This window comes from Squalius cephalus (assembly GCF_949319135.1).
Source record: "Squalius cephalus genome assembly, chromosome: 12".
Taxonomy (NCBI): Eukaryota; Metazoa; Chordata; class Actinopteri; order Cypriniformes; family Leuciscidae; genus Squalius; species Squalius cephalus.
The window spans coordinates 17882467-17910295 of NC_137133.1; the positions used below are offsets into that span (position 1 = coordinate 17882467).

The 27829-nt window shown below is 37.1% G+C and overlaps 1 protein-coding gene across 1 annotated transcript; it reads left to right on the top strand.

The window, feature by feature from the left end:
• Nucleotides 1-1639: 1639 nt before the first annotated feature.
• Nucleotides 1640-27829, top strand: tagapb (T cell activation RhoGTPase activating protein b). Its single transcript, XM_079887787.1, has 14 exons — nucleotides 1640-1850; nucleotides 8401-8486; nucleotides 9818-9988; nucleotides 17705-17869; nucleotides 22229-22270; nucleotides 22502-22586; nucleotides 22801-22854; nucleotides 23094-23163; nucleotides 23399-23547; nucleotides 24096-24257; nucleotides 24383-24492; nucleotides 24822-25002; nucleotides 25400-25508; nucleotides 26083-27829. The coding sequence occupies exons 1-14, from the start codon at nucleotides 1803-1805 to the stop codon at nucleotides 27222-27224; spliced, it is 2574 nt and encodes an 857-aa protein (XP_079743913.1). The 5' UTR covers nucleotides 1640-1802; the 3' UTR covers nucleotides 27225-27829.

Here is a 27829-nt window from a genome sequence, read left to right on the forward strand (position 1 = left end):
ATAGTTCACCCAAAAATGAAAAGTAGGCCATGATTTACTCACCCTGAAGCCATCCTAGCTGTATATGACATTCTTCTTTCAGACAAATACAATCTGAGTTATATTAAAAAATGTCCTGGCTCTTTCAAGCTTTATAATGGGAGTGAATAGGTTTTTGTTTTTGGAAGTCCATCAAAGCGCATCCATCCCTGATAAAAGTAATCCACGCGGCTCTGGGGGGTTAATAAAACCCTTCTGAAGTGAAGTGATGCGTTTTTGTAAGAAAAATATTCATATTTAAAACTAATTATCGACTAAAATAACTAGCTTCCGGCAGACGGCCGTACGCAAGTCGACTTACACCAAAAGAGTAACACTTGACGATGTATGACGTAGTATGTAGGACTAGCGTAAGCTTTGACGCCTCTCGCGGTTAAAACAAACAGGGCTGGGCAACCGCATTCGTCATTACGCTGTGCGTCAAGTTCAAGGGTTAGTCTTTCGCTGTAAATCTATGTGTAAGACCGTTTGCCTGAAGCTAGTTAATTTAGTCAATAAAGTTTTAAATATGGCATTTTAAATAAAACGCATCACTTCACTACAGAAGGCCTTTATTAACCACCCACAGCCATGTGGAACACTTTAATTAGGGATGGATGCGCTTTGAAGAAGTTTGCTAATATCTTTGATACTCACTAAAACTACAGAATAGCCAAAAATTACATTTACTCAAACACTGTACACCACTGCATACACATGTGCGTACATACTCATGGGTGGACATACTGTATCATTCTTCATAGAGGAAGCTCAACCCTCATTTATCTTAACATTCTCTAATTTAGGTGCATTTTCATGCAAACTGTACATAGTCGTTGATAATGCATTTTTGACTGGAGAAGCTTATGTAATAGGTTATACATATTTTCCTGCATGACATTATCAACATTTCTTACTCATTCTTCTTCAGAACTGGCTTTGACATCACATCATTACCCTCTCAGACAATTGTTTGTCAACAGGTTGCATGTTAGATGAGCATTCGCTGTTTCTTGTTTCAGTTATAAATGATTATTATAAATGTTTGCATTAAGTCAGCTACAGAGTGTTAGATAAAAAAAAAAAAAATTAAAACATATGAACATATGAAACATATGAAAAAAAAATTATATATATATATATATATATATATATATATATATATATATATATATATATATAAAATTCAAAAGCTATTATAACTTGAAATTTCTATGTCTCAACTATGTCTTTGGTGCACATCCTTTGAAGTGTTTAATTTCTGTGCTATAATTCTAGTGTCACCAAACAAAACTGAAAAAATAAAGATTGTTTTGCACATGTACTCACTGCCTCTGTGGCTGTGTACCCAGAAAGTTCAGGTGGGGTTTGCTTGCTGGGTGAGTTTAGGACATTCTCGTTCTCTTGTTGGATTTTAAACAGCTAAACCGGTGTTGTTCTAGTGAGAGCAGATCATCATTAGCTTTGAAACAGGGGAGCAGCCGCTTTAATTGTGTCAGAGCAAACATGGCTGAAAAAGCCCAAAGAACAAGTGGCTGCCACAGCAGGCAGGTTTGGTCCAGGTCAAGCGGAACCACTCTCTCCTCCCATTTGTCCTCCATTGTTCTCAGGCTCATTAGTTACTGCAGAAGATGCCAGTTAAGAGAAGCCAGCGTTCATTTCAAACTGGATCGCAAGCAGGGTGCTGAAAACTCTTCTCAAAGGCTCCAGTTTTGGAAAAGTATCTTCGGAATAAACAGTGTGAGACTCTGGAAGCGGGTGGTGCTGTTAAAAGGTCTCTCAGAATGAGAAGGAGAGGAAGTTATGATGGCACCACTGCCCCCATACAGCCAGTGAGTACCTCTGAGGGTGGGGATATCAAAGTTTTGCTTACTTTTTAAAATACAAATACAAATTCTTATGATTCTATTTTATGGGTCTATAAACAAAGTTTTATAGAATTAATAGATGTTTGTGCACTGTTCTATCTATCTATCTATCTATCTATCTATCTATCTATGATTGTATCAGAAAGAGACTTTTCAGAGACTAGCTTCTTATTCTCAAGTTTCAAATTTACAATAATATGGAATTTTTGAATAAATTATACAAAGCATGTTTTGTAGGGGTGTAACAATATATCGTGTCACAATATATCACAATACAATAATGCATCAATATGTTTCTTGGATAATGACAATATGTATTGTGTATAATTCGCCCAAAATGTAAATTTCTGTTTGAGAAAAAATTCAAGTTTACAGAATTTTAGTGCCAGTACTACATATAATAATGCAATGGGGGAATATTTGTGGGTCCTGATAATGGCAGATGTCTTCTGTTAGCAGTAAAAAGTGGCCTACATTGTTTTAAATATATATAGTCAGTGACAGAGTGCAAGCACGTTCGTCTAAAATAATTCTGAATTTTCAGCTTCAGAATCATGAATATTTTTATTCTGGTGTCACGATTGTCCTGTGCATTGGGTTTCCAGCACCAAGTCCAAGCCTATTCATTTACACACACAATGTAATATCAAATTTAGCATTTTAATCAACAGTACATTTTTTGTTAACCTTTTACCACATGTCTTAGAGTATTGCAATAATATTGTATCATGAGTTCAGTATCGTGATATGTATCGAATTGTGACATGAGGGTATCTTTACATTCCTAATGTTTTGTCATTTATATTAACTTTAAGACTTTACAACTTTGAAACTATTATATATTTGTATTATGTTTTATACATGATGTGGACTCAAGTTATTCTGTAATTTATGACCAACTTCTAAAATAACCAATTACAAATAAGCACTTACTAGCATGTTAATAAATACTGTTATAGCATAATTGTATCAGAAAATTATTTGATTGATTCATTCATTCAATCATTCAGCACTTATTGGCATGCCAAACATTTGTGTTACCCTAGTTTGATTCTATCAGAAAGTGATACAGTAAAAAAAGTAAATAATAATAATGTATTTATTTATTTAAAATAATTATGAATAATTCTATGTATTTTTTTTAAATAGGTTCTTTAAATATTTATTAAATATTTATATTTATATATGATTGTTTATGAAGTGGTTTGATTATTTGTATGATTAAATAGTCTGCTTACCTATTAAAAATAAGAAAGTGAACTCTTATGTTTCCTACAGTGATAAGTACTGGTTAAAGTGAAACACTGTGAGTGGAGTCTGACTTGCCATAACTTCACTGTTATACACTGAAGACTCGCATATAGTGAAGAATACAGTTTCAAATAGAGAAATTTTATGACATACAACTGAATAAAGTGATTTTTTTTCTCCTTTTTGAAGCCAGAGTCCTTTGCCAATCTCAGACAGACTGATAAATTGGCTCCATGCTATACAAATGACACAGACTTGTTTTTCACTGGCTGCGTGAACAAGTGATCATTGTTTGGCGCCGCATAATTGCCCCAGAATGCAATAGTGCGGAAGAAGGTTCCAGAAAGGCTCTGTAATTATGCCATGTTGCATTAATATATACTAAATAACTGATGCATGCTGTGCTTGAATAGTGTTTGCCTCTAGTGGGACTCATGTTGAGATTCTTAAACCCTGATGATGTGAATATTAAAGCGCATACTAAAGGAAATGCTCAATTGTTCACATATGAATGCATAATTAATTGCATATGCACAATGACAGTTTGTACAATCATTTTTGAAATGCATATTCTTTATCCAACATGCCTGTTTTTGGAAATTCTTGACAGCGCTGTTTGTATTTCATAATGAATTGGATATAAAAAATGTCAAACAAATTTGTTGGCTTTACAAAATGCATTTTGATAACAGTAAAATACGAAGTATAGCTCATTCACTGTTAAAAACACTTAAACACTTAAGTCACACTTATGGTCCACACTTATGTATGAATCCCATTGGCCTATGTCAAACCAAGGATGTATACCAAAAGTATTTGGACATTTTCTAACTTCTATAAACGGGGTCTAAAACGCTTTGAGCTTGTCCACTTTCGACCACTTCCAGAGGTAGTCGAAAACGCATTCGGCCAGATTGGTTTCGTAGTGTAAACGCTCATGTGGTTGAATGCGTTCGAACAGCCACAAAAAAACCACCTGCTCTGTGCCTACTGACATAATTCGTAACATTAAGGGAAGTGCAGTAGCCAGACAGGATTTAAACTTTGTCAACTAGAGACACAAGTTTGGTTGGAAGACGAAAAACGTACCAAGCCCAATGTTCTCTCACCATTCCTGATTTCTAACACACACTCAGCGTGGTCTTGCAGTTGTCAGAGCAGAAACTAAAACTGCTGCTCTCAGAATGTTTTTCCGTCGTCTTCCCACGTGTTCATATGTAAATTGCTCGAGCTTATTTTGTCCATTAAATCGAAAGATCTGGAAAAAAAAAAAGATCCTCCCCTCCCCTGATAGATTGCGCTGGTCATTATGGAAATGATCCTGTGTTCTTTAATTTGCGTGTTGTCAGTAGATCACGCACAGAACTTTCCCCTCCCATCAGCGCTTTTATGGAATTGCGTTCTCATGCTGATTTCCCCTCTAAATCTGGCCCCTAGTGAGTAATGTTGCTGTTTGAGCATGAAAAAGCTCTGCAAAGTTACAAAGCACAAAGTCACTCCAAAGGAAGTTGTTCTCTATATCAGTGCACACTGGGCCTGAACTCCCTGATTGTAGTCTTGAGTTTTCTTCCGGTAACATACACATCACAATATTCCTCATTTAAATAATCCCACCCATGGCATACGCAAAAAAAGTTAGCATGGCCTGGTTGAGTTGTCTTAGTAGTTTGTTGTTACCATGTCCAAGAGAAGCTGTTTTATCCACCCCAGATCAAATGCGGTTATGGTAAGGGGTGTGATATTTCCCAAACACACTCGAAGCGGTTGACCAATCACAACACACAGTCCAGCCGACCAATCAGAGCATAGAGACGAGAACTAAACAGAGCGTTACTGACAGACTATAGAGAGGTGCTGCAACAATGTAAAATATGTGCAAAAATCATGGTTTTTTTTTACATTCAAGTATGAAAACCTACTGCAGTAGACCCAAAAAAACAAAAGACTTTAAAAAAAAAACGCATAATAGGTCCCCTTTAACTGTAATTACAAAATGGCTCCAACAAATAAAGTTCTAAGAAAACATCTAGACTCAATTGTTAGCAAATGCCACTGGTTTGATATTTTGTATGTCATCCAATGCCATTCAGGGATTTTGTGACCTAAGGGACCAAATGCTTTTTGGGTCCACTGTGAATCAGGATTTAGCCCGAATGTCACTGAAGAAGCCAAATCAGCGGAGATCGCTGACAAGTAGTGTGATTAAAAACAAAAGAAGACGAAAGAGGAGGTTTAATTTTGCATAAAGTGTAAATGACCCTTGCTCAGATTAATGAACTTTTACAAAGAAAGGGTGAAAAATGCAGCTCAGTCTGAGCCAAGTCCAGACCTAATAAGGGAACAGAATGTTCAGCCTCATTTTAGATGTTCAGTGGTTTACAAAACCTGTTTATTTGATAGGAAATAATGAGACCTGCTCTTGAAAGATGAGGGACTGTTTTCTCCAATAGAGGTCATTCATTCCTTTACCAATAGGAGGTGCACAAACAAAGCAGTTCTGTAAAGAGGTGTTATTGAAAAGAGGATTGCAGAATCAATAACTTCTAAGAAAAACCAATGTGCTGAATTGTCCTGTTGTGCATGTATATGGCCTGCAATGGGAGTATATAAATGTCCCTTAAATACTGCTCTGATGCAGTCTTCCTTTAAAAAACATTAACTTGCAAAACTCTTAAAGGTCAGCATGTTTACCATCTCTTCTGGCCTAGGTTACTATGGAAACAGGAAACCAGCTGGCCGTTTCCTGTCTTTAAATACATAATCCTGTTCGATCAAGCTGTCATGTAAAATGATGGGATGCTGATTGCTTTGACAAGTCATTCTCTTATTTAAGTCTAGATAAGGCATAAGCCATGGCATATTTTAGCTTGCAACGATTCTAATTAGGTCATTATTTTGTTTATTCCTATTATCACTGTAAAGCTGCTTTGAAACAATCTATATTGTTAAGCGCTATATAAATGAAGGTGACTTGACTTGACTCGACTTGACTTTAGCTGTAAACACATTCTGTGGATGAGGTTTGTCATCACATATTCTTCAGCAGTAAAAATTGTACATTCTTAAAGGTGCAAGGTGATTTTTGCTAACTTTTTTTTTTTTTTTATAAACTAATAAATAAATGGTTTAAAACTATGTACAATCACATGATTTTAAAGTCCAACTGAAATCAAAATTGACCCTATTAACTTTGTTAGCGCATATTACTAGTCTTGTGGTGAAAAATTAATCCGTGCAAGTTAATACACAGAAAAAAATGATTTGCCGTCGTAATCTTTAATCAAAGTCTGAAAAGTTACTTCCGGTCTGGAATGGCTGATGATGTAGGTTTGACGGCTTGGGTTGGGAAACGCTTAACCACTCCCCTCAAACCTTTAGTCCGAGATGAGCGAGAGATGGAGAGGAGGAGTGCTAGAGTAAAACCCTGCCCGCTGTTCAATATTCCTTTTCACTGGGAAATACTTCACAACACTGGAGAAAAGTCGTTTGCAACTTCCGGTTCACGCGGACTTTAAGGGAGAACTCCGTTTTTTTTGTACATTTGGAGTGCTGTCAATACAGAGAACAACGACAAAAATCGGTGTTGCCTACACCGTTATCCTCTTTTTAAAATTTGCACCCTGTTGACTTAAATGGGGCAAGTTTAAAACCTGCTTTTATCCTCTTAACATCCTTGATGTGTCATTACAAGTGCACAGGTCATGTGAGTGATTCCTTCGGAGTGAACGCGGGTCAATCTGACTGCAGTAGATGTGAAAGATATGAATAAAAATGATGTTTATTCAGCCAGCGCTCATACCTGTATTTACATCCTGTTTTCGGTCGAAGTCCAGAGTAATCGATTATCGAGTCCACGCGCGTGAACTCGACAATCGATTACTCTGGACTTTGAAATTGTAAAAATTGGATAACACGGTGTAGGCAACACCGATTTTTGTCGTTGTTCTCTGTATTGACAGCACTCCAAATGTACATAAAAAAGAGCTCAATGTTAAAATTGACCGGAGTTCTCCTTTAAGACTTAAGACTTAATGTTGACAGCAAATTGTCTAGCTGTGTCACACAACTGACTATAACTACTAATCATTACAATATGTATATAGATTTAGTATTCCCCTGAAAAGGTAAAGTAAGGGATTACTTAGTTTCAGTAATTTAATTACAGTTACTTCTGATGTAATTGCATTAAATACTGAATAGACTAGAACAATTCTATATAAAACAATAGGGGATTTAACATCAAAATTTATGAATAATGTTTAAAAGTATGTCTTTAATGTAACCTCCATTTAAATACTTGGTCAGCTCAAGAATAATTTATGCAATTTTATATTATTTATTTGAAAGAGCTAAAATTTCAGTTTCGTGTATATCCTTGTATTGTTCAGCTGGTTGATGTTGATATGATTTAGAGAGTAATTAGTAATAAGTAATACAATACTTTTTAGAGAGAGTAATTAATACAGTAATCTAATTACACTGTTGAAGATATAATTAGCAGCTATAAATTACTTTTTTAGAGTAACTTACCCATCGCTGTTTATATATTGAACCGGTGCTCAAAGCACTGCACAAAGCATAAACACGCTAACAAAGTTTGCTAAAAAAAAAAAAAAAAGGCTGCATATTATAAGGATGAAATGCAAGATAAAACTAGAAAAAAAAAAAATAATTCAGTCAAGCGTGTTTTTTTGGGGGGGGGTTGTGCAGGACTTTTGTGCAATTTTTGCCAAAGCATAAACATAAAATGTCCAAACAAGCAGTGCCAGCTGTAGTGATGAAATAAAATGCAATGACCCACAGCTCCCAAGGCACAATTCAGGGATGAATGCCAGGACAACAAGCACAGAGCGCAAACACACAATGGTCACCATGATATGCTTGAATGAATGAACAAATTTATAGTGCTTCCATCCAAAACACAGCCATCTGAGAGAGAAAGATAACCTAGACAAGAAAAAAAATCCAGAATAAGCAACCATATGTGGCAATAGTTAATGAACAAACAAACTTAATTCATCAGGTTTCAAAAAATCCAGTATCAATATAGGAAGAAGATGAAAGCAGTCTTTATGGAACAAATGGAAGTTGAATATGTGTATCATCTTTCTGCCTTTTTCATCTACTCAGTATGATGCAAACACTTTTTTATCACACAGAAATATACCTGTTCTTGTTCCTATGGTTTGTAGCTGAAGAAATAGAATAGAATTTAAAAAAAAGAAAAAAGAACAATGAATAAAACAATGTCTGCTTTACACAGCACCTGCGATGTCTGGCTCAGAGGAGACGTTCTGCACCAAACCTGGTGCTGGGAAAGACTTTAGGAATGTCTTGGAGCCCAATAAGGTATGTGACTGCAATTTATACAATCTATATATATATTGACATAATTTCCACTGAAACAGGAAGACAGGGCGGGACATATCGAACAGCTCCTCCCCCTTTTTAAAAATAGCCAATGGCATTTCATTTATATCACAGTTCGGCCATAGCCGTTAGGCTCGGGCAAAGCTGCATTTGACATCTTATGACAGCCACAGTCTATTAGATTCCCCTTTTATATTTAATATGAAACTGTTACTAAAGCAAAACTGTAATAGTAATCATGCTAAGGATGTGTAGTCTGAAAATAGGTCATTTATTTTGGTGCATGGCACCAGTGTTATCTCTTCTACTCGTCAGTGCTGTTTCTAATCCAACCGTTTCTCCTCCAAATCTCGCTTTAAAATACAGCATTCTGTGTTGAATTCAAATGAGTCTAGTACGTTTTGTGGTCTGGGCCGACTCGATCATATGATCCGTTCTATGCTATCGTGTCTCTGGACCGGTGTTGTGCCGAATTATGTGACGCCAGGGTCTACCGTTATTCCAGCGCCTACTAGGGACACAGAATTCGGTACTACGCCGGAGCGGATTGTGTGCGGCTGCGGTGGTTCACATTACACTAATGTGAAAACAGACTTCATTCGCCCCAATGGAAAGCATATTTACACAGTCTAAATCGTTCCATATCCCCAATATAGTAGGGATTCCATGTAGAAAATAGTAACTGTGTGAACAAGTAACTGTTCAGCCACAGCTTCAGCTTCTATTTATAATGTTGGGGACGGAACTCTTCCGATTCTAGAGATCATTTGATTGGACAGAAAATCTAATGAGAAGCTAAAGTGCAGAGTGATGCCATCAAAATAATTTATCCATATTGGCGTAAGTTGGAAACTGTAGGTTTTATTGTTTTGGAGCACATTAGCTTATAGATACCCTTAAGGCAAACACACTCATGCTAAAAGCCAAAAAACGTACATTTTGATTTCATGGGGACTTTAAACCCTCAGCTTGGTTCTCTCTGTTCGGTGCTGTCTTTGTTTTACAAAGCTGTAACGTTCATTGCGTTTGGGTTATCTTCTTTGTTTTTGTGATAAATAAAGTATTGCTGCAAATAGATTCCCTGATCTTCATCTTGTCTGAGCTGATGTGACAAGTTACATGGATTAAATATTTGAAATGAGTAAGAAAACTGTTTGACCCACCGTAAAGAATAATTCATTGATGTTTTACCAACAATTTTCACCCAAAGCAACCACACACTATTGGATTTTCCCAATCTTACTTTTATTTCCTTTTATGTCAATGTTGTTGCATTGGTGGTTTATAGTGAGACATTCTCTGATCTTCAGGGAGGAAGCTCAATGTCTGGTGGCAGTGGATCAGTGTCCCTTTGTGCTGGGATTGACCAATGAGAACTCAGAGCTGATTCTGGATGCATGTGCTCAGCTGACCGAAGGACTGAAGACCAGGGAAAGACACCTGTTTCTCCTGAGTGACGCCCTGGTCATTGCCAAGCTCAAGTAAGAATTCTTCTGGTTAGCACACATACACAAACATGCACGTTTACTAATGTGCATTACACACTAAAATGGTGTACTATATTTAGAGTAGCTTTCGTTTTTGACATGAAATGGGAATCACCCAGCTAACAAAGATTGTGATGGGATTTCCCCACATACAAGTCTAATTTAGATGAGGTCAAAATTATTGGTTCCACTTTATTTCGATAGTCCACTTTAGACATTCTACTAACTATAAGTAACTTTGCAACTACATGTCAACTAACTCACATTAGAGCATTAGTAGACTGTCAGTAGACTGTTAGGGTTAGGTGTTAGGGTTCAGGTTAGTAGAATAAGTTGACATGTAGTTGCCAAGTTACATATAGTCAGTAGAATGTCTAAAGTGGACTATCAAAGTAAAGTGTTACCAAATTAATATTATGGGCCCACTTTATATTGTCTTTAATTAGTACTAACATTAAAACTAACCATTGATTCAATGCACTTATTGTGTATTTTGAATATGATTATTTATGTAACTACGTCTGTAATTACATCTAAAATTACACTGTTTTTTTACCCTTTAGTCCACCTTTAAACCTAACCATACCACCAAACCTGTCCCTAACTTTACCCGTATCCCACCTAAATATATATTTTATATTTATTTTTATTGTTTTATGCGAGTGCATAGAAGTTAAAGACACCTACTATAAAGATACCACTATTTATTCTTATTCTTGTTATTCTTATTCTTATTTTAAATCCTCTGTTTTATTGTATGTCTGTTTTGACCAAGAAAATGGCCCTAGTGATTTATGTACGATTCATAAATAAATTATTTTAATTTAAGACCCCTTATTGTTACATTATTTTCTTTACCACACTTTTAATACTTTGCATTGCTTAATGTGTTGACCCACATTAATATCTATAAATTTATTAATTCATGATTATGATACAAAAGGTCTAGAAGGAACAGGTCTAGAGACTCACCTTAAGGAATATGGGGTTTTATGGTATTCCAAAGATATATAATAGTTGAAAAATAGAATATTGTGGAGAAAAATATGTGTAAGGTACTATATCTTAAATTATATTTTGGGGTTTGTACAAATATTGTACACATATTTAAAACTGCTCGGTCGAAGCAATTTGAACATCTCTGGCACATGTCTATAGCACTAGCTAGGCTGTGGCAAGCTCATGTTTAGTTGTCATGTAAACTTGGTGACCTTTAAGTGTGTTTTTCCCCTAGACAGCCCAGTTTGATTAACACTCTCCTGCACATCTCTGCTACTTCTGTATTGACTGGATCTTCCTGTATTGATTGTCTGACCTTGATGTGAGAGAATAGACTGGACGCTTGAATGATTCGGCCATTCTGTCATCACTTGTGTAAACTCCCATTTGGGATCTCAGAAAGCCAATAATCTCAGCTGCAGTTAGTGAAGAAACAAATCAAATACTCAAATGGTCAAAACACTAGAAGCTCTATTAATCTGCAGAGAACCGTTACTATTACATAACACAGGACCCATGGTGAGGCTTATGCAATACCCGTTGCTTAACAATCTATCAGAGGTGCTGGAGAAACAAAAATAACAAATGAAAAATGTGTTAAATCATAACTTTAGCAACACAGAAAATGCACAAATGGCTGAGTGAATTTGGTTTCTTAAGGCTTAGTGTGATAATATAAATGTTAGTTTTCAGGATTTTAGAGCTTTTTTAAACAGCGTACTTTAGCCACACCTAATGAAATATAAATGCCACGGAAATTCAGCTACTTCCTTTTTTTTCTAAATGTGGCATTTAAAATAAATGCTGGCACTGCATTTGTTTCATTCACTATTCACTTTTAAGTAATACTGTATATTAATATAGTGAAATGAAATATAATATTTATAATAAATATGTTGAAGACTGGTTATGATACAGTCAAATTCGGTCTAATCTTATAGTGGTGATGATGATGATGATTAAGATAGGCCTTCATCAGGGCTAAAGGCCTCCTGTGTCACGGTTGCAGTGTGACTTAATCCAAATTACAAGAATGATGTGTGACGCAGGATGAACAAATAGATCCTTTTAATAAACACCAGGAATAACAAAACACACTACACATTAATACTGATGATACCGAGAAATGAACAGAAAGAACTGAGGGCTTAAAGACCCACTGAAGTGCCTTGAAACATGCAGTGTTATTCAGTGTGTTGACGTAATTTCCACTGAAATAGGAAGACAGGGCAGGAAATATCGATCAGATCCTCCCCTTTTTTAAAATAGCCAATAGGGTTTCGTTTACATCACAACTCAGCCAGACCGGCAAAGCCACATTGGACAGATAGTGTGTAATGTTGCTGTTTGAGCATAAACAACATCTGCAAAGTTACAACGCTCAAAGTTCAAAGCAAATGAAGATATTTGCTATTAAAGAAATCGTTTATTAAGGACTACAACAAACGGCTGGTAGGGACTACACAAGCTTCCTCTCGGGTTAGTGACATCACAAACCCTAAAATTTACATAAACCCTGACCCCGGGAACAGTCCATGTTGAGAAGAGGAAGAGTTGTTGTAGTAGAGCACATTTGTGAGTCTGCTCAAGCTGTCGCATCCGTCTTTTCACATTTATTGCAATACATACGTAACACAAATGTAATAGCATGTCACTCTGTAGGCATCTTACAACAGTTCCCACACAAGCGATTTATAGATTATCATGACAGAATGTGCTAATCAATTACTTGAAGATAATTAACTCCACATCAGCTACATAAATTCATCAACTAACCATTCATTAATGTCGTGTTGCATTCTACATGTTCTCACGTCTTCTTGAGTCTCTCCATCATTGTCCGACTCTGGTTTGAACATAAAATTGTCTGCGTGAGGTAATCGGAGCTGCTAACACACACACACACACACACACACACACAAGCTCCTGAAGCTCCACCCTCTGTGCCGGGAGCAGCAGCTCATTTGCATTTAAAGGGACACACACAAAACGACATGTTTTTGCTCACCCTCAAAAAGGGACAATTTTAACATGCTGTAAAAAATTATCTGTGGGGTATTTTGAGCTAAAACTTCACACACACACTCTGTGGACATCAAAGACTTATTTTACATCTTGTGAAAAGGGGCATTATACCACCCCTTTAAAATGTTATATCTTCTAAATGCAAATTTTGTCATTGTTTTGGAGCGCATTTGCTTCTAGAACAGTAAGGCTAATATATTCATACTAAAAAACGTATATTTTGATTTCATGGGAACTTTAAATATACAGAAGGAATAATTAACGGAATAAGAAACAGGTGTGTAACAATCAGAAACCATGGCAAAAACTATGAATGAGGATTCTGGAGGACTCCCTGGAAATTCTGACAGGGAAAACAATGCAAACTAGACTAAACAGAACATGAAAATGAAACTATGAACTAGACAAGACATGTACATGAAACCCTGGAGTAAAAGGTGCTTTTTTTTCTTTCACAACAGTAAATAGCAACAAAACCACTACAGTACTTTCCCAAACACTGTAAAATCTTTAAAGTTCCTGGGCTATGCAGTTATGAAGTGTGATGACAATTTGTGAATTAATAATCTGATTTAATAATTTGTAAAATGTTGCCAAGGATTTGTTTATTTATTTTTTATGAGATGAGTATCTCTGTCTCAAAATATATGTGATCAAATATGCTTATGAGTTTCAGTTTTGTTTTGACGATTGGTTGTTTGGACCGAGGCCAAAAAGGTAGAAAGGCTGAACTACAAATTATTTTCCCTGATTTTTAGTGAATAGATTTGTTGGTAGATTTGCAAAGTTGTCCTACGCAGAGTGCTTCAATTAAAACAAGGATTGAGTTAATCAATGTGAATTAAAGCTTAAATGAAATTTGTTCACAATAAAAGGAGTGTGTCTCTTCAGAAGACTTGGATTAAACCACTTGATTGAATCACCTTCACAATCTCTTTATGAACTTTTTGAAGCATCAAAGTTTTGGTTATATGGACTCTCAGGTTTCATTAACCATTAACGGCAGATAGACAATGAAGATGAGGGAGAGGTGGATCTTACTGCAACTCTCAAAACACAAAACAAAGATGATAATCCAGGCAAATGAGCAAATGTAACAGCTACGCAACATAAAGATAATACCGACCCAAGGACTTAGGAAACTGAGGGCATATAAATACACAGGGAAACAAGATAATGAGCAACTCAACTAGAAACAGGTGATGAATGTAATCAGTAACAATGCTAGTTTGTGAGATTAAAATAAGTGTGTCCCAAAGCATAGCATGTTGATAAGAGTATCCCAAAAGTCCCCAGATGGTCTATATTTCCAGTAGATTTTTGAAGTGTGTATCCGTGCACACTCTAATGGCTAATATTACCCACAACCCATTATGCTTTGGAGAAGGATTCGATTTAGAAACACGAATAAAAAGTGTTTTTAAAAAAAATACAAACATGGCGGATGTGCACGACTGACGGTTAAGTAGAGAGGTTTAGATAAAAGGGTTTGAGGGACTAATGATCAACATTTAACCTGGTAAAAAAATAATAAATAATGTTATCTGCAACAAAATTAATGTTTGTACTGATCCGTTTGGTCATTAACTTTTAAATGGATCATAATGCAAAAATTTGAGGAGAGTTCCCTGATCCAAAGACCCATGACTGACAGATCAACATGCTACTTCTTTTCTCTCCAATAAGGTAGGAAATTAAATGAATGTAAATAAATGTGGATGATGTTAACTGTGACAATATGATTGACAGGCCAGTGTACGGTGACCAAATGCACGTAAATATGTGACAGAGCATCCGTTAAAGACACAATTTAATGATGTGATGGTATGTCCTAAAGCTTGCCTATAGCCTACTCTTCTACTACGCCCTCAAAAGTATGTGTTTTTATATACATACTTTTAGGGAGTAGCCTAGTATAAGTAGTATAGGCGAATTGGAATGCAGCAAGGGGAAATAAAAGAAACAAAAGAAACAGGAACAGAACACATGAAAAAAGGTGATACAAACTAAAAGTCCATAAAACAGAATGAAAACCTAACAATAGGGCCCCCAGTGTAGGGGACAAGGCCATTATATATTGCAATTCCATGTTACAGTACATTATGTACATTCATAGACAACTGCACAGATACCCTAGCCTGACGTCGTCATACTCAGATTCTAGTCAGAATATGAGTCTGATACTGCTCTATTGGGCTGATTATGGGGCGTGTTTCAACCATAGACTGTAAAAAATAGGTTTCAACCGAACCAGGAAGGAAAATGCCTCTGCACTTAGACCTACAACCAATCAGAGCAACGAAGTTACATGTTCTTCATTCATCTTTCCGATCGACAAATGCCTTGATCGCGGTTCAATGTTCCTCTTTTAAAATTAATGCGCTGTCGATATCTTCTATAACAGATGCGATGGTGGAATCTACACATGATGTTTCATAAACAAAGTTCGGGAGGAGCACGTTCAAATAATCAATTCAATCAACTTGTTATCAAACAATTACCATGTCTACACTATCAGCATGAGAGGAAGCATATATTCACTTTGTCAACTCACCTTAAAGGGGGGGTGAAATGCTCATTTTCACTCAATCTCCTGTTAATCTTGAGTACCTATAGAGTAATATTGCATCCTTCATATCTCCAAAAAGTCTTTTGTTTTATTATATTAATCAAAGAAAGATAGGGTGTACCGAGTCTTTCCGGAAAAAACCGAGCGGCTGGGGGCGGGCCGTGTGGGCGAAGCTTAGGCTAGCTGTGCTAACGCACCGAGCTAGTGACAACACACAGAGACATTATTTGTTCAACAGTTACTCACCGTCCGGTTCCAACGCACGACCGCGAACCTTTATCATTGCGACTGCTCGATCCTTAAGCATTAGACGATCTGGGCTTTGTTTATAAAACAATCATCGTCGAAATGCAGGGAACAAACAGCTACACAACTCTGTTTATGCTCAGGAAAACAAACTCCATCCACGGGTTCCTTAACGCTGGGTTCTTTGGGAATCTGTGCAGGGTTGTCTTGCCCTGGCAACCAAAAACACACTTCTTTGGTGACATTGACTTCCCAAAAGCCGGGCAGGGCGCTTTGATGGCGAACTGCTTTCACTCTCTTGCTCTGGTCTAAGAGTGCGCGCGCGGCCGCGATCTTACCGGAGAAGTGCCCTTAGGACCCATATAAGGAAATTCCGCCCTATCTTACGTAAGACAGAGCCATACTCGAAAAAAACTTTCCGAAACTTGTGACAAACCGGAAGGAGTATTTTTGGAACAAAAATACTCTTTCAAACGTACAACTTAGTTTTTGAAACTTTGTCCATGTTTAGCATGGGAATCCAACTCTTTACCAGTGTAAAAAACTCAGTATGCATGAAATAGTATTTCACCCCCCCTTTAAACATTCCTTGACAGTTTTCAGCATCCCTCCACGCACTCTTGGCCTGTTCTTCCACAGCCTGGAATATGGGGACTTTGGGTTCGGGCCGAATACCGAGCCCGGAGCCTCTCCTCGGACAGTACGCCAAATATATTCTATCTGCCTTATTTGTAAGTGTGAAATCTCAATTCTCCAGCGGCAGCCGTCTTTGTTGTAAATTAATTCAACTCAAGTGCTTGTTGGTGACGTGGATGATTACCGGTACGTTACTGTTGATCATCTGTCCATCATCGTATAAAGCCCGCCCTGACAATTTGAAAAAATTCAAAATGTTCTTGTAGATCATTGCCATATTGCAAAACATAACAAGACTATATATATATATATATATATATATATATATATATATATATATATATATATATATATATATATATATATATATATATATATATATATATATACAGTGCAATGCATAAGTTAATACACCCATGCTAAAGTTGACTAAAAAGAGGAATAAAAAATCATATTTTGGAAATTGAACTTAATGCCTTAATTTAAAAAATTAGGAAAAATCCAACCTTTTAGGACACCAATTTTCTTTGTGAATGAATAATGTATCATAAATAAATAAATGTTCTTCCTTAAAATACATGGTGCATAAGTGTGTACACCCCTATGTTAAATTCCCATAGAGGCAGGCAGATTTTTATTTTTAAGTATTTTTTTTTATTAATTTTTAGGATGCTATGCATCCTGATAAAGTTCCCTTGGCCTTTGGAATTAAAATAGCCCCACATCATCACATAGCCTTCACCATACCTAGAGATTGGCATGGAGTACTTTCCATAAGATCATCTCTCAATGCAAATCAAACTAGCTTTTAGGCTAACTGAAATAAAACCATGCAAATCTCTAGGTATGGTGAAGGCTATGTGATGATGTGGGGCTATTTTAATTCCAAAGGCCAAGGGAACTTTATCAGGATGCATAGTATCCTAAAAATTAATAAAAAAAAAAATACTTAAAAATAAAAATCTGCCTGCCTCTATGGGAATTTAACATAGGGGTGTGCACACTTATGCACCATGTATTTTAAGGAAGAACATTTATTTATTTACGATACATTATTCATTCACAAAGAAAATTGGTGTCCTAAAAGGTTGGATTTTTCCTAATTTTTTAAATTAAGGCATTAAGTTCAATTTCCAAAATATGATTTTTTATTCCTCTTTTTAGTCAACTTTAGCATGGGTGTATTCACTTATGCATTGCACTGTATATATATATATATATTTCTGTGTTTACAGGTCAAATGCAAGTTACAGACTGAAATACAGAATTGATTTAAAGGACCTGTGGGTGTGCAGCTTTGAAAATGAAGATGAGGAGGCAGAAGACGAAGAGACAGGTGTTGATCTAAGGATTTCCATCGTATTGGCTTGGTCTGTCTCTCTGTGCCTGGTGTCCTTCCGGTGAGTTTTTATTATTATTTTTTATTATTATTATTTATTGGAAAAATAGTGGTTTGGGACTAAGCTCTGCAAGAAAGATATCCAGGAGCAAGACTGAACACTCATGAGAACATGTTCACACAACCAAAGAGCAAAGCATGTGGGTAGTCTGTGGGCATGTTGTCTGACGCTGAAACTAGGCTGCTAACCAAAACAATACATAGTCAGGATGCTAATGCTAGTGTATGATGACAAGTGCAGGGCAATTTGAGCAGGTGTATAAGGACGTTGCAGTCATTGTGAGACGATGAGTAGGTGTTTTTCAAAGCTTCATTTGAAAGTGGGGTATGTAGGTGTTCTCACAGGTGTTAGGAGTTGGTTGCACCACTCAGGAATAAGTCTACTTGAACAAGTAGAAACTCTTAATGTAATAGAATAGGCAACCAGAAAATGTCTTCTTATTGAGGAAGATGTAGAGAGTATGTGATAAGTAATACTGCATGTGTTCAGCATGAACATGTGGTTTTTGACACGAGACATTAAATGGAAGTCAGTCAGTATCTGCCATCAGTATCAAAGGGCAGTTAGTATAACAGGAATAGTGAAGTTCAGTTGAGGTTTAGTCACATGTTTTCAAAACCAATATGGTTATTCCAAAAATAAGCCTACCACAACACTTAATGGAAATCAAGGCAATGAGAGGGAAGAGAGTGAAGAACTTTATGATGATGGGTACTAACTGTATTGAATATGCACTTGTAGTATATTTCAAATCATTCATTTTTTAATAATCTTTGGTTACACTCTATTTTAAGGAGACTTAGTTGAATTGTACTTATTCAAATAAGAACCGAGTAACTATATAGAGTTACGGTTTGGGTTAAAATAAAGTGTTACCTATTATGTTGTTATGCTTTAAAGAAGTATACTTATTTTCAGTGTGTATTGTATTATTGGATATTAAAGTTAATTATTTTAAATGTTCTAAATTGCAACTTCATCTTTACAAATGTGTAATTACAAATATATGTAAATACATGACACACAGGTTTCAATAGGAATAACATTAAAATATTTACTTTAGTATAAATGCTTGTCAGGTAACACTTTATTTTGAAGGTTTTTGAACATTCTCTTCTATAAGTAACTTTGCAACTACATGTGAACTAACTCTCATTAGAGTATTAGTAGACTGTCTGCTTAATATCTGCTATCTCTTTATTGTGATGCTCCCCAACAGACATTCTACTGACTACTTTGCAACAACATGTCAACTTTTTCTAACCCTAACACTACCAGTCTACTAATACTCTACTAACACTAGTGAGAGTGAGTAGGCATGTAGGTGCAACGGTACTTATGGTAATGGACCATCAAAATAAATTGAAACCGCTTGTCAGCATATTCAGTAAAGAAGTAATTATTAAATTACATACTAAGAAGTCCTATTTAACAAAAACACTCAAAAGTTCAGCTAACTGCATTTAATATAAATGTTGACTATAATACATTTTCATTTAACTGCAGTTAACATGCTTTACTGAGGTTTGCAGTAGACAGTTTACTAGTATTTGCATCCATGGTGGACTTAAAGGGATAGTTCACCAAAAAATGAAAATTCTGTCATCATTTACTTGCCCTAATGTTGTTTCAAACCTGTATGAGTTTCTTTCATCTGTTGAACACAAAGGAAGATATTTTGAAGAATGTTGGTTATCAAACAGTTTCTGGTCCCCATGGACTAGTATGGGGGTATTTTTCCCCCATACAATGGAAGTCAATGGGGCCCATCAACTGTTTAGCTTCACACATTCTTCAAATATCTTCCTTTGTGTTCAGCAGAAGAAATACATTTATTGAATGTTTGTATAAAATCAATATCACATTTGCAGTCGAGCTCATATTTATGAAAACAGCTCTCTTGCTCTTGTGATATTGGTTGATATTGCCATTGGCAGAAATTTCCGTCATTTATGAGACACCGCTTCCCGCTATTGATGGAAATTTCCGGCTTTCCGTGTTTTTACTGTTATACGGTAGGGGGCGCTATGACACATCTTCTAAAAGAGTACAGAATCTTCAGATTAAAAGACATAGGAAGAAGAAGCAGAAACAAGCGATAGCATTATGTAAGCAGATGTATATGTAAAACATTAAACAGCATACAAAAACTTTTTCTCAGCTTTTTGCTCAAAATGTTGCTTTTTTGTGTTGATAAAAAGTTAAGCTAGAATACTTTTTTTGTTTGTTTAAAAGCAGAGACTCTGTTCTTTCTTTTGATAGCATCTTCAGATATACAACAAAATATTATTGGGGCCATGAAAATTTTGTGAAAAATTATACAAAATGCTGGTGGTGGCTGGCAACTTTTAAAAAAATTCTGGAGGGGAAAGAGTTAATTATACCATGTGTTACAGTATTAAAATCATGATACTTCATACTTTTGGGCATTTGTATTAATTATGGTGACATTTTTAACACAATCCCCCATTAATGTCTGACCATGCACAACAGTAACAAAAGAAATCAAATTAGAAATGTTATTCATTGCATTTGAAGCAGGACGTTTTACATCCAATCACATTAATTCCAAGTTCTGGCATAAAACTCTAGTGCTTGTCAGAATTATTTGCCCCCTTGGTAAATATGATCAAAGATGGCTGTAAAAAATAAACGGCATTGTTAATCCTTTTGATATTTTATTAAAAAAATTGGCAAAAATCTAACATTTCATTGAAGTAAAAGAATTGAAAGTGGCAGGGAAATCACATTATGAAATAAATGTTTTCTCCAAAACACGTTGGGAACAATTACACTCTAAAAACTGCTGGGTTGTGTTAACCCAATTTTGGGTCAAATATGGTCTCACCCAACGTTGGGTTAAAAATTCAATTTAAAAATGGACAAACCCAGCCGTTGGTTTACATTTTTAATGTAACCAATGCAATTTGTCCATTTTTAAATTGCATTTTTGTCCATTTTTGATTTTGTCCAAAATGCAATTTGTCCATTTTTAAATTGCATTTTTTAACCCAACGTTGGGTGAGACCATATTTGACCCAAAATTGGGTTAACACAACCCAGCAGTTTTTAGAGTGTACCTACCAAGCGGGCAAATAATTCTGACCAGCACTGTAGATGGCACAGGCTGATGGGTCCTTAACTCAATTTGGTAGCGATCACATGATTATCTACATAACTCAGCTGATTGGTTGCTGTTGCATCAGCAGCCAATGAGCTGCAGCTCAACGTTCAAACAAACACCGGCAGTGTTGCTGTTAGCAGTCTGCAGCACACTTTCAGAAACCCTCCACCTTCCCCAGCTCCACCTGTTTAGATCTGCTATGGGGGTTATTTCATGTATGTTACATGCAGCAAGCAGCATGTCTTGAATGTATGAATGTATTGGCAGTAGCAAGTCTCGGTACTTGCTCTGCAGCAGCAGCGACGTGGCAGATCTATTCTGCCAAGACCAAATACATTAACATTGCCATATCCATAACCATGCCAATCTCTCAGAGAGTTGTCATGACAGAAATTATGTTAACAAATAAATCAGACAATGCACTGGCAATTTAGTAATATCCCCACAGTTGTATTTTTGACTGCATGGTCTTGAAACAAAATCCCGAATCCTCTTGTTCTGAGACAAAGACAAGATCAAGTGCAAACGCAGTTGAGACCGAGACAAGACCGAGACCTTCAAAAAACTAGTCTTGGGTACTCACTTCTGAGAAATCACACTGGGGTCTGTGACAGTTCACCTGTGAAAAAAAATAAAATAAATAATAATAATAATTGGTCAAGGCACATTCAGTAGCTAAATCTTGCATAACTTTGTAAAATGGCTAAACTGTATGTGACATTTTTAAATACTATATTTTACTGTGAACAACAAAATGTTAGGGTTATAAAACACATACACAGTGGATAATTCAGATAGCTTTGAATGTGTATCTCACATTTATGCACCTATAACCATGTCTAAAACAAGTTGTGAGAAAGGCAGAACTTAAAAATAAGATGTTAGTCATCTTTCCTGCAGAAAGCATCTATACTTCACACTATTCCAAAAATATAAATGATTACACACATTTCACACTCTTCCTACCTACACGTTTTATAAGGCCTAATCTAACTTTCGAAAATGAACTGCGAGTCGTACAGACAAACTTTCCACTTGTCGCCTAGCCACACTGAAATGAGGAAGTGGTAGCTGTCGCTGTGATGCTGCTTCCTGTCCTCATGACTCGCTGAGACTTTCCTGCCCTTTCTGTTGTAAAGAGGTCGATCGTGTGTGGCCTCTTCACATTCACAACATAATCACGCGCTCTACACTGTGGATTACTAACTCACACCATGCTGTTCTCTCACTTGCAGTCTGCCTGAGCTAAAGGATCACTGGTTGGAAACTCTACACAGGTGAGGTGTCATTTTGTACATATCATAAATGCAAAAGGGGAACATACTAAATTCTGAAATTCAAGGTTAACTCGATTTGTTATGCTAAATAGTGGATTTAGACTTCTGAACCTCACCGTCAATGCAAATCTCTCCAGTTACGGACGCAGAAGTCTATTAGTATGTTTACCGGTGGTGAACTTCTTGCTGTTAAGTAGACAGATAATGTTGCAATTTCAAATGCCATTGCAGGAAAACTGCAGAGGCAAGATCGAGTGCAGGCAGCACTTCCCCACCGCCCAGCGTCCTCATGAAGGTGCTGAGTGGAAATACCACGGTACGCGTTCTTCTGTCACTGATTCATAAACATTAGTGATCAGATTTCCAAGGGTCAAACTGCATAAAATGCTTGGAATGGGATATTTTTCTTCTATGCCTTTTATCTCAGATGATGTAAGTCCTCAGCCTTGGTCTGTGTATGGAAATACCTTTGGTCTTGCCGTACAGATAATCAACTGACATTTATTTTGCTGTTTTTCTCTGTCTTACAGAATAAAACTCTTAGTGGAGTTGGAATGGAATCTGGCGTAGAGTTGCCTTTTGATGTAAGCACTCAATTTTTCTTGTATTCACCAATTCACAGTAGATTTTTACCTTTGGCAAACACATTCTTTCTAAGCGAGTTACTTCCAATGACACTTGAAAATGACTACAGCAACAAAAATAAGGATGCTAAAAATGAATGAAAAGTAGTTTTGTTGTAGTTTTGACAGTTGCATGTGTGTAATTTGAAGTCACACCCTAATACTCCATGCGCTCATGACAAATATGTGCCTGTTCCCAGGGCAACGGCAAAATCTCCACCCTCCCAAAGCAGTTTCATAACCAGGAGGCACATTCACAGCAGCCTACTGGTGAGTTTGAACTAGTCAAAATGGCTGTTCGAAACCACATGTTTGGTTAGGTGCCCGCCAGAAACCAAAAAAAACAGTGAAACTGAGTGTGTGTGAAAATAAAAGTGCAAGAAAACAAAGGTGTGAAAAACACAGTTTGAAGACATCACTGCTTTACTCTAGTAGTAAACATCTTAGATAAACTGTTGTTCAATTTGAAGTAATGCTTATATTGTATTTTTCTTGACCTGAACAGAGAATGGAGGCAAAAGGAATTTTTTCACATTTAAGCTGAAGAGAAGCTCTCCAAACCCAAGCGTTCCTGCTCATCCTGAGTCCAATGCCAAGAACTTGCTGTTTGGACGACATATACAAGATGACACCACACTTCCAAAACCAATTACTGTACGTCAGTGTATTATATTGATGTATTATTATCTTATGGTTTGTTGTCTAAGAACAAGTAAATGGCAATCTGTCTTCAAAAACATCACCACAGATGCATTTGGTAGAACACGTGATGTTTATTTTGACAGGCATCGTCTAATTTCTTGCTAACCTTATCCAGACCTCAATCAAAAACTTTCAAGATAATTCTGATTAGTGACAAAAATATGGCAAAAAGAACAGCCGTTTAAGAAGTTTTTTATAGAATCAGTCAAACCCCTTGCCAAAAAGACAGAGGAAACTGATGGTATGAAAAAGTAAAGTGGCCTTGGGTCATAGAAAAATCGTTTCAAGTCATAACATTTTGATGACAGATTATGAAGACATTCATTTTTTGTTTGTTTTCTTTGGAATAACATGCACTGATGAATCATACATGCACCAGAAAGAAAAGTAAATATGGCACATTTTTGACTCCAGGATCAATTTCATGTTGACTTCAGCCTTTAAAATCGGTAGAAGATTTTATATTCCTCAAGCTTCTCATGTTTTTGGGCCTCCAACAGGAAACACTCATGTTGCTGTTCAGGAAAGGTCCATTTACTGAGGGTGTTTTCAGAGTCCCATGCAGCTCCAAAAACCTGAATGCCCTCAGAGATCAGCTGAACTCTGGGGCCGAGGTAGACATGGAAGCCTTGCCTGTGACACTCTTGGTTGGATTGTTGAAGGTGAATAATACACTGTTTGCGTTAGGCCCAGCCTTTGCCTGTGTGTGTCTCTTATCAACATCCCTTCTATTTCTGAGGTGTCTGTTAAGCAATAAGTCATTTCTTTCATTTTAATGTACTGACAGATTTACCTGAGGGAACTCCCTGGAGGCCTTCTTGTATTTGAGCACTATGAAAGCTGGATGAGTGCTCTGGAGAAAGAGAGGGCAGAGGATGCTCAAAGTGAGCTGAGAAGGTGAGTAGGACTCTCTCTTGTGACCTAGCTGTAAACTCACTGTAGTTTCAGGGTGGATGGTAGTGACAAACTGTGAGCAGATGTGTGGGCTGTTAAAAAAAAGTCCCTGGCACAGATGTGATGATAGAAATGGGACTTTTCTGTGGGCTTTCTATGTACTCTTCAGAGATTTGAAAATAGGGAAATTGGAAGCTGAAGTCTGGCCACAAAATGTCAGAAAGGTGGTTCTGTTTTTGTCCTTCTCCCCTCATCAAAATTAAAATGGGAGGAGTGGTTAATAGAAAAAGGACCTAACTGTTTTTTTTTTCTCTGTTGTTCTCTGCTCTCAGAATGGCCGAGAAGTTGCCCAAAGCAAACAGTCTTCTCCTGCAGCACCTGCTGTGCCTGTTTCACCACATCAGTCAGCATTCAGAAACCAACAAAATGGATGCCAAGAACCTGGCAGTGTGCATTGCTCCAACCTTGCTGCACCGTGACAGTCAGCCCCTAGACAGGGATGATGTAGAAAAGGTCAGACACTTGGGCTGGTGTTTTTTTTCCCCTTCCTTTTTTTTTTAAAATGACACTTCTAAATAATATTATATCATGAAATGGTTTCTTGGAGTCTGCCTGGGTGTTGCGCCTATAGCTTTAAACATAGAACTTAGCTTAGCCTGGATCGTGTCTGAGTAAGAATATGTGTCAAAAGTCTCCTCAATGTTTTTTTTTTTTTTTTTTCATGATCCACCTCTGCAGTCTCGATTTGACTAATCTGTTGATTTAAGATCAAAACTTGGCACTGTCATATGCATAGTGTGGTTTAGATGCATAAGAAACCACAGCACCAGAAGCACTGTGACACTGAGTTGCACACAAAACTTAACACATTATATTAAAGACACATCATTCTTTTTATTTTGTTTTTTAGGTCACAAGACTTATCCAGTTCCTAATTGAAAATTGCTCTGAGGTATTTGGACATACTATCCTGATGCTTTTGGGGGATTTGGAGGAACAGGACTCCATGGACAAGTCAGGTAAATACATCTTAACTATTTAAATAAGAACTGAAATATAATACTTTAAGATCTATGCACCATTGAAAAGCCCTTTCTGATTTGATATGAGGCCATTTTATCCCATATTGCAATATATCATATTATAAATCATATCGTATTCAAACTCAATACGTAATATCCAACCTATCACAAGCTCAATTTATGATTTTGAGGTTGACCACAACCTCAAGTCTCAACAGAATGGTCACCAAACTATTCATGGTGTTAATTTGCATTTAGAAATAGGCCTTAAAGCTGATGTTTCTGATGATTCACATTACATCAGTCCCTATTAGAAAATCCAGCTTAAGCTAGTAGCTGTGGAACATGGTAGCTAGTTTTTAGCCGATCTAAACTGGTCCAAGCTGGCCAGCTTTTGCAAGTTGATCAGCTACTATGTTCCAAATATTAGCTTGACCATCTAGAGCTGGTATGACTCAACCTCATTGGTAGAGCAAATGTTGGACTGGCCGGTATGCTCGAACAAACAGAGAATTGTTTTGATAGTATGACACAGCCACGCAGACCTTTAACATTGATTTATTCTCAACAGATTCAGCCTCCTTGATGTCCCCCAATATATCCTTCGATGTCCACCAGCATGACTCAGCGTATGACAGCACAGATCCTGATGTTGATTGTGATTGCATGGAAGTTGAGAGCCAGACTCAAGAGGACAACATGATGCCACGTGGGAGCCCAGGCCTAAGCAAGATAGGACGCTCTGACATTCAGTCTTGTTCCTCTGACGCTATATTTGATGCTTTCACAAACCCTTTCAATCGCCGGTGCTCTGAGCCCTCCATTTTTCCTTCTACCGCCATAACGGGTTTAAGAGAACTTGCCCGCAGCCATGATGATTTTTCGACAGAGAAGGAAGACTTTGACAGCCAACCACTCAAGAAGCAGAACTCAGATGACTCCTTCTTGCATCCCCACCGCTGTGAGAACAGAAGAACATCTAAGACTGGTTCCTGCCCATCATTTTGTTCCTCAGATAGTAGCTCCTCAACTCTCTCAGAGCAATCAATAACCACCTCACCACTGCCATCCCCTGCAAGCCCTCGCAAAAGCCAGTCTACTAGGCATTCATCCTTTATGAGTAAGTCTAGACATAACCAAGGAGACGTTGAAGTGAACCGTCGATCCCTCTCAATGAGGGCCAAAAGCATTGGAAACTTCACATTTAACAGAGGCAGTCTGAAAAAAGGGGACTCTCAGAAGGAAGTTGCCTTCCCTTGTGAAACGCTCCAAGAGGACTCACAAAATGAGACAGAGAACATAGATGAGCTTGTCCGGCGTCGACGGCCTCTCTCCGCCATCGAAGTCTTCCAACAGGTGGATAGTCGTATGCCATGCAGCCCCCCATCCTATGAGCAGGCGCTGCAGACCGGAGGACAACCGGCCCCTCCACAGTACAGGGCCATGACAGTGCAACATGCCAGAGAGCTGGGCAAGAAATCTCGCCCAATTTCTATGAGCGACTACCTATTGGACATTTACAAAGTTAACGAACCCGCAGAATCCATAGAACCATTCACAGAAAGTGTTCAATCTGTTGAACCACAGCCGGTGTCGTTCCGGCAGAGGGCAATGTCCGAGTCGGTATCCCAGACGAGGAACGACAAAGTGTCCCACAGGTGTAGTCAGCCTGTATTTGAGGAGTTCTCCTATGCTAAGGAATCTTATGTGTGAGTGTTTGTTTCTTAATTGTAAAACTGAACTCCTGCTGAAGATTTAAAGGTGAAGTGTGTGATTTGTGTGCCACTAGTATCACCTTGTTTTCAAACAGGTTTCCCAAACACTCCTCCCATCGGTCAGTTTTGCCCCAAACTCACATCATTGGTTGATCCACTGTTGCCATGTTGGCCTGGTCAAGATAATCAACCAAGCAGAGCAATGTTTTGATAGTGCCACAATGTAAACACTTTTCAGGTACATCAACCCATAAAATGGCTTCCTTATAGCTGACTCTAAAGTTAAGTTAGGAGAACATATTATAACATAGAAAAATTGCACACTTCAGCTTTAAAATAACCTGCAAATGTTAAGCTCAACTGTTTGACTTAGTGACACATAGTGTTACAGTGATTTTATATGCTAATATTGAATCATTTTAAACTCTTGCCAGTATGAAGCTATGTAAATAGACATTTACAACAATTAAATTGTATAATAATAAATAGTGTATGTTGGTAAAAGAATAATTTTGATGTAGTCCCAATGTAAAGCTGTAAAATACAATATTTCTGTAATATTGCTACTTTTTATTTCACTACAATAAATAATCTTAGAGGCCA

Excerpts from the sequence above, each read along its gene's own strand:
- tagapb (XM_079887787.1), top strand. The coding sequence starts at position 1,803 with ATGAGAAGGAGAGGAAGTTATGATGGCACCACTGCCCCCATACAGCCA. Across the intron at positions 22,271-22,501 it reads TGGTTGGAAACTCTACACAG|GAAAACTGCAGAGGCAAGAT; the intron begins GTGAGGTGTCAT and ends ATGCCATTGCAG. Across the intron at positions 24,493-24,821 it reads GCTCAAAGTGAGCTGAGAAG|AATGGCCGAGAAGTTGCCCA; the intron begins GTGAGTAGGACT and ends CTCTGCTCTCAG.